Below are 17092 nucleotides of genomic sequence, written 5' to 3' on the forward strand. Positions count from 1 at the left end.
AATCCAAATTCACTGTCTGCCTAAAACGTCTAAGCAAGTCAGGGCCCTCATCTGTGGGTAGGTATCTGGAGAGAACGGAGAAATGTCTGGGCAGAGAAGTCAAAGTATCAGAAACCTGGATTTCCTTAGTGGTCGTGAGGTTTCATGACCCCATTTGTGTAGAGGGGGCAGGGGTGACTTGTATGAATATGACAGTTTTCTCTTTCTTTTTACAGAGGAAATCCAAAAATTAAGATTGGCGAGAAGCACAGAGGAGGTGGGGAACATGGCCGGTCGTTACAGACAGCTGGGTCCCTGCAAACTCTCTCAAGCCCAGCAAGTGAGGAAGCAAAACCCGGGAGCAGGGAGGCAGGTGGCTCCCCCGCCAAAGGACGAAGACCCCAGGGTAAGTGGAGGCATGGACTCCGGAAACAGGGTTTGGGCCTGGAATACCTGGATCCATAACTCCCTCGTCCAGCCCCATCCAAAGACAGCTGCCTTGGGACCTCATCCCCAGGGAGACCGGGCCATTCAGAGACGGGGGCCACCTGACCCCTCCTTAGTGTGATGTCTGGCCTGCTTTTATCCAAATCCTTCAATTGGGGTCTTGCTGTGCACACTTGGAGCACCAGCCCTTCCTCCTTTGATGCTTCCTGGCAAAGGCTTTGGGAAGCACCACAGTATCATAAATATCCTGGCACCCAAGGGGCCGTGTGCTTCTGTCCCTTCTCCAGAACCAGTGTTCATCCCTCTCAATCTGTCCTCGTGTTCACTTTGGACATGCGCCTGTGAGTTCTGCTGACTCACTGACCTTGTTCTCCCCCACCCACAGGTGAAGTGTAGGGACTGCGGAGCCTTTGGGCACAAAGCGAGGAGCCTCAGGTGCCCCATGAAGCGCTGGCATGGGGCCCTGGCCCCCCAGCCCTTGGGCTCCAAACTCGGCAAGGAGAACCTGGAACCATGGAAGCTGCAGGACCTGCAGACCCCCGGGACCCCTAACACGACTGAGAGAGAGAAGAGTGAAAGGCAAAGGTGAGCAGTGGGGTGGGTGGTACCCAAGCTTCGGGCTAAAATCGCTGGAGACGGTTCCTCTCCTTCTCTACACTGGGTGCTGAGCCATCTCTAGACATGACAGGGAAAATGGGGAAACAGGAGCCATGTCCCGAGGGGCCACACTCAGGAGCTCAGAATATGCCTTGAAGTCACTGAGGGGTGTGGAGAACACATGCAGTTTTGCACCTGACAGGCCCCAAAGCCATAGGGACAAATAGACAGGACTTCCTGGGAAACCCAGGAGGGAACCCTGGAGTTGGGGGAAGGACATGAGCGGGGCAGGAGTCTGCACCAAGCACAGGAATTCAGGTCCAGTGTCACCCCAGGACTTGGAAAGGGGCTGGGCCACAGCACCGTTGGTCCCAATTGTGACAAGGAAATTGGGTTTCTGCCCCTTAACGTGGTTTGTTTTGCAGGAAAGAAGAGCAGCAGAGGAAGCTGCTTCAGAGATTCCCCAGGAAACCCCAAGGGTGGCGGCAGCGGTACTGGAAGGAGGGGACAGAGTCCTGCCACTACCTGAGGGTCAGTCTCCCGGTTCCCGCGCTTTCTCCTTCTGGGGTAACCCAATTGTTCTCAGTCCCCTTCTGTGGGAGGGAGCGGGTCACATTCTTTTCCAACCAATGGGATCATTTAGAGTACTTTTCAGATGCCATTTTCCTCGGTGTCTTTGATTTTGCATTCTTACTTGCATGGCTGGCAAGGATATGCTGTTTGGTAAATGGAAGTGATTTTATCAGCCGCATTCCATAAGCAGAATCCTTTAAGTCAGAACACGAATCTGTACATTGTGGTTCATCCTCCAAAACTGGCCATCAAAACTTATTTGGCCATCAAAGTGCCTGCAAAACACCGAGTTGTGTGCAGTCCTCGGAAGGGGGTATACAAAAAGCTTGTTTCCACTTACTTAACAGGAGACATTGTTAAACTCTTTCTATGTGCCTATTTGATTGATGTATAAATGTCTCAAGGTGATATTGTAACTTTCTTTTTCATGAGCACCACTGAGGTTGAGTAGCTCATCACATACAATTAATTCCTATGAGATGGTTTTTGGTTAATTTATTTTTTCCTGGATGGAGAGAAGATTCTCACGTCTGACCTTTCTGTTTGGTCTTCTCCTACAGCATCCAAACATGCCCACGCTCATCCAGGCATCCAAGAGGAAACCCATCCAGGATCCAGATCTCCCAAGCAGGTCACCTGTCAGGAAAGATGACGGGAAATCCACCCACCCTGCAGTGTCTCTCATCAGCAGAAGTTTGGTCCAGGACTCCAAAAGCAGCATCAAGGCCCCAGGCAAGAGATCTGCCCAGATCCCCACCCAGACGTGTCTGAACCCCCCAAAGAAACCTAGACTCAGCCCCATCCAGACTCCCCAGAAGAGCAGTCTGACAGCAGATCTGGGGGCTTTCCAGAATCTCCCTCCTCCACCCAGTACAACTGGACATGGACCCACAGTGACCCCCCAAGTCAGCAGGAAGACACCTGCCCAGGGGCAAAGCCTTGCCCTCCAACCTCCACTGGACAGATCTCGCCCCAATAGTGTCCAAGCCTGCACCAGAGACCATCCTCCACCCGTCAGCCACGTTCCAGGCCAGCCTCTCAGGATGCTCTTCGTGCGAGTAGACGAAGGCTGGTGGAGCTGCAGGTACGTGGCGCCTCCCTCCTTGCCTCGTCCTGAGCAGTCAGCCCCTCCTGCTCAGAGCCCTCCCACTGGCAAGAAGCCTGAGGGGCACTGGGCCCCTGGCCCCCGCAGTGTCCTCTACGATGACCTTCAGGTGTCGTCTTCCTCTGAAGACAGCGACTGGGAGGGACACGCCTATGGCAACGAAGACTTGTCCTGCAGCCCCAGGTGCCCTGGAGGTGGCTGTGCACCTGAGGAGGGGGCGTCACAGGGAGCAGCTGTTCCTGGAGAAGCAGCGATCCCCCACCCCTGCTGGGCGAAAAGATGGTGGAAACCCAGACAAGCCCCAGGGACACACACGTGCACGCACTGCACTTTCTCCTGATGGAAACCCAGACAAGCCCCAGGGACACACACGTGCACGCACTGCACTTTCTCCTGATGGAAACCCAGACAAGCCCCAGGGACACACACGTGCACGCACTGCACTTTCTCCTGATGGAAACCCAGACAAGCCCCAGGGACACACACGTGCACGCACTGCACTTTCTCCTGATGGAACGAGAGTCATCCGTCAGATGGTACTTATCACACTGGAATGGCAAGTTGTTTGTCAGTCTGAATCTATTTTAAGTAATTGAGGCAAATTCTAGGAGTAACTTTGAGCTATTGTGTAAATAGGAAGCTATGGTAGTAATCTGCATTTGGTGCAAACGTCTGAACTTTTGGAACCTGGCTAAAGGGCCCAACTCTGTGCTTTGCAGAAGGTCAGCAGTGCCCTGTCCTGAGATGAGACTCGTGGACTCTGTGGAGACTTTCACTGTAAATCATGGTGGGGACACTCCCACGGCTCTGCTTCTTATGTTTCATTAAATGTTACTGTAAAGCTTTGTTTTCAAATTTTCTTTCAATTTTAATAAAGTTCTACTGTATAAGACATGTTGTACGTGGTTTTTATCTCTAAGCCTTGAAGATCATCTTAACATTTATTTTAACTCAAGATAGATTTTGTGGAGACTTCCCTGGTAGCCCAGTGGTTAAGACTCCCTGTTTCCAATGCAGGGGGCACAGGTTCGAGCCCTGGTCAGGGAAGTAAGATCCCACATGCCGTGCGGCCAAAGAACAACAAAAAAAGAAAAAGTAAGATGGATTTTGTAACTGAGGGGAAAGGGGAGCTTGGGAGGACCTAAGGCTTATTAAAAATACAGAATCTCTGGCCCTCCCTGGTCCACGGGTCAACACATGCACATTAACAATGCACTGTGTCAATCCCTTGCATGGACGATGTGATAACGTGTAGGCTGCCTTATTCTCACACTGGGCCACACTGGACTCAGTTGGTGAATCTTAATAGGTGCATAAGCCTGAATCCTACTTCAAAAGGTACGAGTTTATGTTGTCTGTTTTGAGGCCCGGGCATTGGGATTGTAGCTGCTCTGGAGATGATTATATCATTTGGTTTGAGAACCACTGGAGGTGGTGGCAGTGATATCACCTACGTCACATGCTGCCTCTGTTCTCTAACAGGAAGAGACCTGAGCAGGTCCAAGAAAATGCACCGAGCTGTGTAGAGAGGGCTTCCCGGGAAGAGCAAACCACGTTCCTACCTCCACACAACAACTGTTTGGGGAGAGCATCTTCATTCCGTAGAAGCCTGTACCTCAAGGGCAGCGAGCTGCTGGCTGAAGGCACAAGGTTGTTAAAATATGGGGAAAACAGAGCTGGCACACTCGGGGCCATGCCCAGACCTACTGGAACTTCTGAAATGACCTTTCTCTTTGTGACCTGGGTCTGACCCTATTCCTTATACTCCCTTATCTCATGACCTCAATCCTGTCCCAGTACTTTCTTACAGATTCTCACAAAACAAAACACCATTGATCCTTACTTCTGGCATTTCAAAGGGTGTGAATAGGCCCTGAGAAATGTTCTATGCTATGGAATCCTCTGAGCATCACAGGATTGAAGAAGAGGAGCCTGCCACAGTAGCCATCTGGGGTTGGAACTGTGAGGGATGGGCTCCGTATTCTTGGACCTGCGAACACAGGGGACAGGGTTTCAGGACACAGGACGGGTTTAGTGAGACAGCATTGATCTGGGGCTCAATCGAAACACGTGTTGCCAGTTTTGAGAAGATGGTGCTCCTTCCATCTACCCAGGTGATGGCACACAGCTCATTATACACACTCGACCCAAAATATTCAGAGTAAGCAAAAACGGGTTCAATAATCTCCTACTTTCAAAAATAAAAACAATCTTTCAAATAGCCCAGGGAAGAAAGATAATGAAAAATGTGAAATGACAATATATGTAGAAAAAGTGAAAAAGTATGAGATGCCATCCACATCTTTAAAAAGGTATTTGAATTTATAACTCATCTCAAGATGTGTGAAATGGAACACGTAGCAAATAAAGAATGAGAAAGAATGTATACAGGTGATATTGTATAGATATTAGATATATACAGTAGCACGTGTTCTTTTCAAGGAATTCCTAAGCCCTCCATCCTCACTGACCACGTCCTGGCCCCGTGAGGTCCCTGGAGCTGAACCCTGTGTGGAGTCTCTGCCTCCTGAGGGAGTGGACAAAAGACATGGAAAATACGTTCTGAAGCCTTTAGCGTGAAACAGTGCATTCCTTCGAGGCCGAGAAGGAGTTTCCCATTAGTTTCCATCTAAACAAAGGTTTCTAACTGCTGGAAGCAGCACAGTCCCGGAGCCAGAATTTCCCAGATCCACGTGTAGACGGGTTTGTTTCTCCCCAAGCCCTCCGTCCATGTCGAGCTGACAGGAGCTGACTTGCTGTCCTCACGTGGCCTCTCCTCTTGCTCAGACCCCTGGTCTCTTCTCCTACTTCTAAGGGCACAGGTCAGGTTGAATTAGGGCCTCACCATAAGGCCACCAGATTAAGGTAATCACAGCTCTAACTGCTAGCTCTCCGTGTACAGTCACATCCTGATGTACTAAATGTTTGAGCTTCAACATGTGAACTGGGGGGGGACACAGTTCAGTCCATCACATTTGGTTCATTCACTGTCAAGCCCTCTTGTTTCAACAAGGCTCCAGAATGACCCGACTTCTCTGTGTTGTGCTGATGACCAAGGGAAGGGGTCAGCCACACGGCGCTGGAACCGGACTGGGAGAAACACACAGGCAGGAGAGGTCAGAACTTCCTGATGGGCTCAGAGAATACTCTCCTTGCTTGGGTGACGGGAGCATTTACAACGAGCCTCCAGGGCTATGTTACTCTCTCCGCCCTCTTTAGGAGAGTAAGAGCCGTTCCTTTGCTGCAATTATACGCAGAAATTTTGCTGGTTCTGGTGGGGTAAGGTCTCTGGGTCATCACTGCCAGCATAAGACATTCCTGGCCCCTGGAGGTTAAATTTAAGAGCCTCAGACAGGGCAAGGCCATCCTCCCCAGGACAGCCTGGCAGCACAAGCAGCTGAGGTTCTGTGCCTGTATACATGGAGGGAGACCCTCGGTAGGATCTTCAATACTTATTTAAGGATAGAAGGTAGGTAGTTTTGATGACAGAAGTGGTAACCAGTGCAACTTTAAAAGATTAATATTCTGTAGCCCCAGACACAGGAAAAACAGATATCCAAAGCATTTAATTTTATATTATTTTATCCCTAAGACATTTGGTGCCTATAGAGAATTTTCCATTAAGGCAAAGGTTTTTTTGGCCACCATTTTTCAAATAACCATTTACCTACACACTTTCTAAGTGGAAAACTCTGTGAACCCAAAGGATATCTTCACATAGATTACAAACCCAACCTCTCCTCATCTCTAAGTGCACAAAAAACACAAACATTCTCCAAATACGAAATCCCTAACCTGTCCCAAGCCAGGCTGTATGCACACAGCTGCATTCTCAGATATACACAATTACCACCCCCCCCCCCATGCTCTGCACGTAAACCACAAGATCTGTAATAAGAATGCCTCTTCTCTAAAGTTATGGAGCTTGTCCAGCCCACTGCTAACCAAGGACACACCACCGGACTTCTTTTGACAACCTGCCAAATATGTGCAACACCAAATCCCCTAGAAAGTTTGACGCCGATAAATACCATTCTCCATCTCTGCCTAATGCACTCCAAGTTCAATACTGGAAAGTCATTCAACTGATTCATAAGAATTCCATAGTGCAAAAATTCAGACATCCTGCACCCCATCAACAAATGAGTCTTCAAACGCAGCACAAGTGGAAAGTCCTCAGACAGTTCTCAGACCCAGTAATCAACCCCACTCGCTCCAGTAACTTCACAGCGTACACCACACTCCTGAGAAGGAGGCACAAGTTGCCACTGAATATCGTGTCCTGTAAACGCTGCAGACACACAGTCCTTTCACAAGACTAGATTATTCACACCTGCAACACAATTTCCTATACACGACTGGGCTTGTGTGTGTGTGACTGTGTGTGTGGAGTGTGTGTGTTTGCAGATGTGCAGCAGAGCTTATTGCAGTGCATCCAGAGACCTCAGCTTCTTCTCGTTCTTCTTCTTGGAAGCTCTGTCCTTCCCTCTGAGACAAGGGATGTGGCCGATGTTTACTGGTCCCTGAGGTGCGGTGCCTCTGGCTGGATTGTTGAGCAGGTAGTTTTCCTGTTCAGGAAGTTTCATTTTCATACCATCTCCATATTTCGACGGGTGAATCACGACAGCATGGGCAGGCAAGGTAGACTCGATCTTCCTGTGGTTGGATTCAGGCTGAGGTCGGTTGTGTTCTCGGCGGCATCTCCACTGCTCTAAGGTGATTTCTTGAACATCTGTTTCCCCCAGGTGCTCCTCCGGCCCAGGAACTCTGATGCTGGTGTCTCTTCCAGGTTCCCCGTGGGCTGCATCCATGCCTGCGGGGTCAGCCCCAGGGATGTCGGTGCCCCTCCCGGTGACGGTCCCCCACCGTCTCCTTCCAATGCACTCTTCTGGACGTAAAAGAGGACATAGGCACTTTGGCTCAGGGCAGAAGCCACGTCACAGGCGGTGACCTTGGTATCGTCCATTTTATACCACTGACCGTTCCCAGCTCTGACGTAACAGAAGTAGGGCTGTCGGTGACAACTGCCCCCGGAGTGCGCCAGCACCGCATAGAACACATAATCCAGTGGTCCTGCCTCCTGCTCCGACACGTATGGTTGCAAGTCGAAGCACCCGGGATATAGGACTTTCTTATCCATTTTGTCACCTGTGAAATCTGAAGAACCATTTCAGCACAAGGATCAGGACCTTGGGGAGCTGTGCAAAGTCAACCTCTTGGTGGCAGGCACCTTCTTGAGACAAACACTACAATGATGGGCATTTTCCCCGTCCAGCTTTTCGGGCTTCTCCAACTCTCGAAGCGTGGTTCACACTGTGAGCTGCCATGATATCCAGGGCGCTGTCCAGATAAGGGTCAGAAGGGTCTATTTGTAGACTACCTAAAATATGTTTACTTGTCGCATCATGCATAAATATGCTGAGAGAGGAAAACAGCGTTCGGGTAATGAGGATACATTTAGCTTAGCCCCTCCAAAAGAAATAAAAGACCGCTGGAATAAGTGGTGTGTGTGTGTGTGTGTGTGTGTGTGTGTGTGTGTGTGTGTGTGTGTGTATTTATAAGTACCTTTAGGCATGCACATTTTCAAAGTACTAATATTCTTAAAGTACTATGGTTTGTACTTAACAAAAAGATTTCTGCCATTTTCTTAAATGAAGAGCAAACTTTTGATCACTTTCTCAATTCCCTGAATATCCTTGGCAATCTTTCCCAACAGATTCCCTTGATGGTTTAGAATTCAGAAGGAAGTCGTTCATGAATGTATCCACCTTGCAATGGAGTGAATTAACAGTGAATTAACAGTGTCATTTACACTGAATTAACAGTGAATTAAGAGTGTCATTTACATTAAGTTTTCCATTATGTGGAAGAAAATTTTCTGTACAACGCTCACACTTTATGTAGACAGAACTCCCTTCTCAAATGACAGTATTTACGGAGGGCCAAAAAATATTGAACAAAAAGATTATCATCCTGTGGTTTTGTTTCTACACTTTTGCTCTTCCTCTATTTTAACTCATCAATATAATGATCACGAGGGTAATTAGAAATATATTAGTCTACCTATGTTGGTCACTTAAACTGTGACAATGTAAATCCTTGTCAATCACTTGGGGGAATCTGTTTCCTAATCTCCATTTCCTTAAGTTGATTATTATTATTATTATTATTATTATTATTATTATAACAGCCATCGTAGCATTAATATCATTAACATCATCATCACTATCATTATTATCATTATTTTTATTATTACACTACTTATTATAATCTTTTGCATACTGCTCTATTCAAAAGTGTTTTGGATTTGCTGAAGATGATTCCTGAGGGTTCTCCCCACAGACACACACACAGCAGCCCTTCGACTGCAGCTTTACTGCCGGCACCTGTTGGCTGGACGAGGCTCATGAAATCCTGCACGTTCCCCTCAGGGAACGGTGAGCAGCCCAGGCTGGACGGGGAGATTCGAAGAGTATGTCCATGGGCCACCTGAGCCTATAGGACAACTGATGAGTCCTACTGAGGGCCCAGAAACAGCTGTGTCGCCCAGGAAGTCAGGGAGGGTATGCTTGCCCACCATAGCGACATTGTCAAGGTTACTCTGGGGGCCCAGGAACCACTCTTGCCCTCCTTGAGAGGCTGGAGATGGCATCCCTGCCCCCAGCATCTTCAGAATTTTCTTCTCAGATCAGGAACCCAGGAACCACCATTGCTGGAAACAGAAGTGCACAGAGGTCATCTTATCCCCCCCGAGCCTCTAGAATGTTCTCAGTTCCCACGGGTGCCCAGGAAAGGCCGGTGCCAACCTTGAAGGCATGGAGAATGTGGTTCGCTCGCCCAAGCAACTGCAGGAAGTTTTCAGTCCACCTGGCAACTGGGAAACTGGTGCAGCCGGTCCCTTCTGCCCTTGCTGGCCAGATGATGACCTTGGACAGTGTAGATGCAAATGGAGGGGCCTGGACTTCAAGGTGCCCAGAAAGAGAAGGACCGACAGCAGGCGAGGTCTGGGCAGTGCTGGGGGCTTCATGTCTGACGTCTGAACGCTGACTGTGGATGTGCATTCTTGTCTTCTTTGCCTGGAGAAGCTGAAAAAAGTTCTGGAGATGAATGGTGGTGATGGTTGCACCACAGTGTAAATGTACTTGAGGTCCCTGAACTGTATGACCATAAATGATTAAAATGGTAAGTTTATGTACATTTTACCATGCTGAAAAATCATAACTCCAAAGAGATGGACAGTAGAACACACATTGCCTTAAGGGATGAGGAGATACAGATGGCATAGTAGGGAGAAGAAAGTGTAATCTGCTGTTTTCAGATGGAATGTCCTATAAATATTAATTAAATCTATCTGGTCTATTGTGTCATTTAAAGCTTGAGTTTCCTTATTAATTTTCTGTCTGGATGATCTGTCCATTGGTGTAAGTGAGGTGGTTAAAGTCCCCCACTATTTTTGTGTTACTGTCGATTTCCTCTTTTATAGCTGTTAGCAGTTGCCTTATGTATTGAGGTGCTCCTATGTTGGGTGCATATATATTTATAATTGTTATATCTTCTTGGATTGATCCCTTGATCATTATGTAGTGTCCTTCCTTGTCTCTTGTAACATTCTTTATTTTAAAGTCTATTTTATCTGATATGAGTGTTGCTACTCCAGCTTTCTTTTGATTTCCATTTGCATGGAATATCTTTTTCCATCCCCTGACTTTCAGTCTGTATGTGTCCCTAGGTCTGAAGTGGGTCTCTTGTAGACAGCACATATACAGGTCTTGTTTTTGTATCTGTTCAGTGAGCCTGTGTCTTTTGGTTGGAGCATTTAATCCATTCATGTTTAAGGTAATTATTGGTATGTATATTCCTATGACCATTTTCTTAATTGTTTTGGGTTTGTTTTTGTAGGTCCTTTTCTTCTCTTGTGTTTCCCACTTAGAGAAGGTCCTTTAGCATCAGTTGTAGAGCTGGTTTGGTGGTGCTGAATTCTCTGAGCTTTTGCTTGTCTGTAAAGCTTTTGATTTCTCCATCAAATCTGAATGAGATCCTTGTGGGGTAGAGTAATCTTGATTGTAAGCTCTTCCCTTTCATCACTTTAAGTATATCATGCCACTCCCTTCTGGACTGTAGAGTTTCTGCTGAGAAATCAGCTGTTAACCTTATGGGAGTTCCCTTGTATGTTATTTGTCATTTTTCCCTTGTTGCTTTTAATAATTTTTCTTTGTCTTTAATTTTTGTCAGTTTGATTACTATGTGTCTCAGCGTGTTTCTCCTTGGGTTTATCCTGCCTGGGACTCTCTGCACTTCCTGGACTTGGGTGGCTATTTCCTTTCCCATGTTAGGGAAGTTTTCAACTATAATCTTGTCAAATATTTTCTCAGGTCCTTTCTCTCTCTCTTCTTCTGGGACCGCTATAATGCAAATGTTGGTGTGTTTAATGTTGTCCCAGAGGTCTCTTAGGCTGTCTTCATTTCTTTTCATTCTTTTTTCTTTATTCTGTTCCACGGCAGTGAATTCCACCATTCTATCTTCCAGGTCACTTATCCGTTCTTCTGCCTCAGTTATTCTGCTATCGATTCCTTCTTGTATATTTTTCATTCCAGTTATTGTATTGTTCATCTGTTTGTTTGTTGTTTAATTCTTCCAGATGTTTGTTCTTTAATTCTTCTAGATCTTTGTTACTCATTTCTTGCATCTTCTCGATCTTTGCCTCCATTCTTTTTGCAAGGTCCAGGATCATCTTCACCATCATTATTCTGAATTCTTTTTCTGGAAGGTTGCCTATCTCCACTTCATTTAGTTGTTTTTCTGGGGTTTAATCTTGTTCCTTCATCTGGTACATAGCCCTCTGCCTTTTCATTTTGTCTGTCTTTCTGTGAATGTGGTTTTCATTCCACAGGTTGCAGGATTGTAGTTCTTCTTGCTTCTGCTGTCTGCCCTCTGGTGGATGAGGCTATCTAAGAGGCTTGTGCGAGCTTCCTGATGGGAGGGACTAGTGTGGGTAGAGCTGGGTGTTGCTCTGGTGGGCAGAGCTCAATAAAACTGTAATCTGCTTGTCTGCTGATGGGTGGGGCTGAGTTTGCTTGGTTGTTTGGCCTGAGGTGACCCAGCACTGGAGCCTACAGGCCCTTTGGTGGGGCTAATGGCGGACTCCGGGAGGGCTCACACCAAGGAGTACTTCCCAGAACTTCTGCTGCCAGTGTCCCCGCCCACACAGTGAGCCACAGCCACCCCCCGCCTCTGCAGGAGACCCTCCAACACTAGAAGGTAGATCTGGTTCAGTCTCCTCTGGGGTCACTGCTCCTTCCCCCGGGTCCTGATGCACACACTACTTTGTGTGTGCCCTCTAAGAGTGGAGTCTCTGTTTCCCCCAGTCCTGTCAAAGTCCTGCAATCAATTCCCACTAGGCTTCAAAGTCTGATTCTATAGGAATTCCTCATCCCGTTGCCAGACCCCCAGGTTGGGAAGCCTGACGTGGGGCCCAGAACCTTCACTCCAGTGGGTGGACTTCTGTGGTATAAGTGTTCTCCAGTTTGTGAGTCACCCACCCAGCAGTTATGGGATTTGATTTTACTGTGATTGTGCCCCTCCTACCATCTCATTGTGGCTTCTCCTTTGTCTTTGGATGTGGGGTATCATTTTTGGTGACTTCCAGTGTCTTCCTGTTGATGATTGTTCAGCAGGTAGTTGTGATTCCGGTGCTCTTGCACAAGGGAGTAAGTGCACATCCTTCTACTCTGCCATCTTGAACTAATCCTCTATACATTTTTTCTAAGTCCACTAGGGGGCAATACTGCTCTTGGCTTTCTAGAAAGTGTCACCACCTGTCCCTGCAGGTATTTTCTATCTCAGCTCAGAACCAGAAAGCCAACACTGCCAAAAATTGAGGTGCAGTTAGGGCATTCTAGGACTACCTGCGCCTCTGGAAACATTCTCAGTCCCCTCATTGGCCCCAGAAATTCTGTTACTAAACTGGATGGCACAGAGGTGCCGACATGCCTGTCCACCACCCGCGGATTTGTCTAAGTGCTGCAAGAAGCCCTCATGTTCTATAAATCGACCACAAAATCATCCATAATAAGAAAAAGAGATGAATAGTGTTACTAATAAATACTAATAAAATAATGAATGTTACTAATAAAATACTAATAATAATGACTAACAATGACAACAAAAATTGAGGGCCATCATAAAGATAATAATAATACCACCACTATTAATGATAATAAAAATAAACCTTAAGGTAATGGGAGATTAGAGTACAGACTCTCCTGTATGACTGACCAGGTACTAATTTCTGGCCTCATGGGATATTTTGGCTTCAGAGTCCAAGGTCTACACAAAGAGAAAAGAAAGTAAGGCAGAATGTAGCAGGAAAAGAGAATACAAAAACAAGGAGGAGGAGGACACAGGTGACCTTGGGAACTCTGGCACAAACCCCGGAGGACAAATCTCACAGGGATGTCCTAAGGGACAGAGACAGAGGGACTTTGGTCCTGAGCCTGCCTACCCCTCCACACCCACTGATTTCAGAAGTTCTACCCCGGGAACTGCAGGCGAGGAATGCAGGACCACAGACCCACAGCCGGAGCGCAAGCCCCAGCTACACCCACAGGAAGCCCCAGCCTCGCCTCAGCCCTCACACCTGCATGCCCTCTGCCAGCTCTTCCTCCAGAACCCTGGGGGTCCAGACAGCTGGCTGCTGTGTATCTCAGAGGCGGGGTACAGGAAGGTGTCAGTGACAGCTGTTTCGCGACCAGCAGGGGGCGGCATAGGCCAACGAGTGGTTCTAGAAATCCCCGACCAGCTCGCTTGCTCAGGCTGAGGGTCACCACCCCCCGCGCCTCTCAGTGCAGCACCATTTCCAGGTAAGCGCTGTTACCATTTACTTAGGCACTCAGGTTAGACTTACTGGATTACTCACATGTGCCCACTTTCATTATAAACGTCATCAAGGCCCTATACTTTGTCTCTCAAACATTCTCCATCCTCTCTCTCTGTACACTCACATTGGTTTAGTCTGGAGCCTCATCTAGGGTCTATTACTGCAACAGCCTTCTTCCAAATAGATTGCTCTGTCAATTTAGTTACTCGTCCTGGCCAATTCCGGAGTTGTTTTTATAAAATTGGAATCTAATTTTGCACAGATTAAGATGTGTACTTCACCTTTTTGTGCTGCACACAGGCAGGTGCGTGCGCACACACACACAAAATGTTGTTGTCAGTCACAAAAGCCAAGCATGAGTTTTATTCTAAGACAAGAGCACTTAGGATACTCTAATATAAGAGCTAGAAAGAAGCTGAGAGGTGATCTAAGTTGATATTTTCCATTGAGTATTCCAGAATACATTTCAGAATTGGTTCCTGGGAAATTCGTTAAAAATGCAGACTTCTAGGCATTAGAAGGCGTACCTAGACTTGTAGGCACCTTACCAAACTAACATTGCCTGGAGTGGGTCGACGTGTCTGCATTTTGAAGCAACTTTCCCAGTTGTTTTTATGCATAATGATTGAGAGTCTCTTGATCGCGACCCAACAGACCTAAGTCTGTACGGGCGCTATTGAGATTCAAGGGGTATGGCCCTCCTGCCGATGTCTGGACCTCTGCTGAGGAGCAGGCCTAAGACTTGGAACTTAGACCCAGACCCCCTGCCTTCATGTTCAGAGGCGTCTGACTGCCCTGCCAGCGTTGTATGCACTTGATGCGCTTCTGAGAGTAAATGACCACAGGATTCAACTTCCTCCTCAGCCCTGAGGAGCAAAGTCTGGTCTTAACAATAGGGAGCTCACACCTTATTGGGAGGTAAGCGTCTGTTAAGCAAACTAACATACGTGTGGTTAGTGTATCCTGAGCAGAGCACTGTGGGCTTTCGGACCAGGAGTGAGTGGGGCGATTAATCACGAGGAGGGCTAGCAAAGCCTGGGAAGTACTCACTAACACAATGTCTAGTCACTAACTAAACCAAGTGGTTTCTGTACACAGCCCGACTCCTTGTAACTGAATATAGATAGCTCTTCGCTTGGACACTTTACCTGGAGCCAAAGTGTTTGTAGCTTATGTTCCCATTTAACAGGGTTTTCTGGTCAGAAGTGTGCGCCCACATCTCCCTAATGAACTGAGCGTCCAACAAGGATTCTCAGCCTTCTTGCAAAGGCCATTCTGTGTGCATAAACACTTCTATCCACAAGTGCCCTGATGAGGTACAGGAGGGCACTTGATATCCAGCCAAAGACATTCCGCTGGTGCCAGGGAGCCGCAGACGGAAGTTTTCTCTGCCTCTTGGAAGTGAAGCCAAGCCTTCTCCTCTCTCCAGCCACGAGGACTGCTGTTCCCCTGCTTACCATTCTCTTCTTTATGGGCCAAGCCCCACCAGGTAACAAAACAAACTCTGCCGAAGCTCTGGTAAGAGTAGGGTGCCTGAGGCCTTACAGGGGTCCAGTGTTCACAGCAACACCCGCCTCACCTCTGCCCTGAGCAGCGGTCTCGTGGGAAACCTGGGAAGCCCCGCAGCCACCTGACTCAGTAGCTCTCCACAGCAGCTCTCTGTTAGATGACATGAAGTCAAGGGCGTTTCAAGCACTTGAAACCCTCTTTGTTCCAGCACTGAAGATGAATTATTTAGGCAAGTTTACTAGCAGTTTCTAGATCTAGGTAACAAAAAAATGAGGCATTATTCTACAAAATCTTGGTCTCCAAAACTCCTCTACTTTCAGCAAAAATTAGCATCCTAAGATACTGATATAAGAGCTATGCCAAGGTTATAGGGGCAGAGGGATTGGTGAGGGGGTCTCCTTGAAAGGCCTGCTCTGAGTCCGAGAGACCTCCAACCCGCTGCCCCTTAATACGGTTGGCCGCCCAGCCTTGATGATGCCCCTGAAGGCTCCATGCCAACCTCGGGCTATCCTCTTCCTTTCAACATCTGTTCTCCTAAAGTAGAACTTTAAACACAGGGGTCAAGACGGCACTGCAGTGAGTGCACCCCCTTCACTCTGCATGCAAACGTGGATCACAGGTACAGGCAGAGACGTATGTCTCCGGGACATGAAGATCTAAGGAGGGATGAGCGACTTACTGCTCTACATCAAGAGGACCGTCTTACCTTTTCCTGAGAATTCAGGGTCTCAAGGGTTGGGAAGGGGTAGGAAGGTAGACAGATGCATGAATGGGGATAGTCCTCATATAAGGAGCGGTAGCCTACTTAATCCCGGCCCTGTTATTCATCTCAAATTCCTTGCGGAGTGTGCGGTGGTGGATGCATTTCACTATATTCTGCATTCACACACACAGAATATTACTGTTCTGGTTACAGGTAAAAACGCAGATGAAAACCTTGAATAGACAGCCTCAAACACTTAGGACTAATGTGATCCCATGATTTTCCTTCCAAAGCCTGCTCTGACCATCAGATCCTTCAAGGCTTAGTGCCTTAAGTTTTCAACCCCTGCGATACTTCTTTTGTCTTTCTTTCAGCCATGCTTTATTTCTCTCTGGCTCTCACTTACGAAACCTCCTCCCTCATCCTTGTGCCAATGCTCTATTTTGAGGGCTAGTTGACTCTTCCCTGTACTATCTAGCAACCAAGGTTACTGGCCTATGATTTCTTGGAAGTCAAAGGCCATCATATCTTTTTTTCTTTGTATGCCTGCTTCCCAGTAAGGGCCTCACATTCAGTGGATGCTTAACAAATACCCATTAATGATTGCTTTGTGAACAGTAAAGAGTTAAATTCAATTTAATGCATTTGACTTTCAGCTGAATTCAATGGACTTTTGTCGAATGTCTATGAATGCCCTATACTGATTTGAAACTATTCAAGAATTGGCTTTTATGTTCCAGAATAGGAAAATCTCGAAGTGTTGGTTTTGAGACCTCTTTTAATGTCGGCAAAGAGCTTAAGAAGTTGTCAGGGGAAAGGTGCACTTTGTGACATACAGGGACGGCTCAGAATCAAGCCACTTTCGAAACTGAGCCCCTCATTGTGTATGACCCCACCCCTGAACACTAATATATTAGGACATAAGTCAAATACTATTCAATGCTTTTAACAAGGATGTTTGTTTAGCCTTTGAGAATCTTAATGTATGCAGTGATTCCTGCAGCAGATTGCAACCTCAAAGACCAGCGCCAGGGAGAGAGGCAGTGAGTGCAGCCTCAGGATGCAAGAAATACTGACATGGGTACTGTTTGCATATTACGTATGTAGGAATATCATTCCCTTCCCCCAGAAAAATATCCTCTCTAATAATTTCTTTGATGTATATTATCTTTTGGATCTGTATTTCAGTTCCACTTTTGAAAGACACACACATACACACACACATATAGAAAGAGAGATATCTCTAAAAAGTTTCTTCTACTCTAGGAAAACCAGCAGTACAAGACTAATATTAAATAAAAAC

General features: G+C 47.1%; 1 protein-coding gene across 1 annotated transcript; it reads left to right on the top strand.

Moving 5' to 3' along the window:
* On the top strand, positions 1–3041 carry LOC309651580 (protein FAM90A12-like; the record flags this gene model as incomplete). Its single annotated transcript, XM_082444421.1, has 4 exons — positions 1–385; positions 812–1011; positions 1449–1554; positions 2157–3041. Exons 1-4 carry the CDS (start codon positions 266–268, stop codon positions 3039–3041), a joined length of 1311 nt encoding a protein of 436 aa, XP_082300547.1. The 5' UTR covers positions 1–265.
* Between the last annotated feature and the right edge of the window lie 14051 nt (positions 3042–17092).

This window comes from Balaenoptera physalus (assembly GCF_965194825.1).
Source record: "Balaenoptera physalus genome assembly, chromosome: 21".
Taxonomy (NCBI): domain Eukaryota; kingdom Metazoa; phylum Chordata; class Mammalia; order Artiodactyla; family Balaenopteridae; genus Balaenoptera; species Balaenoptera physalus.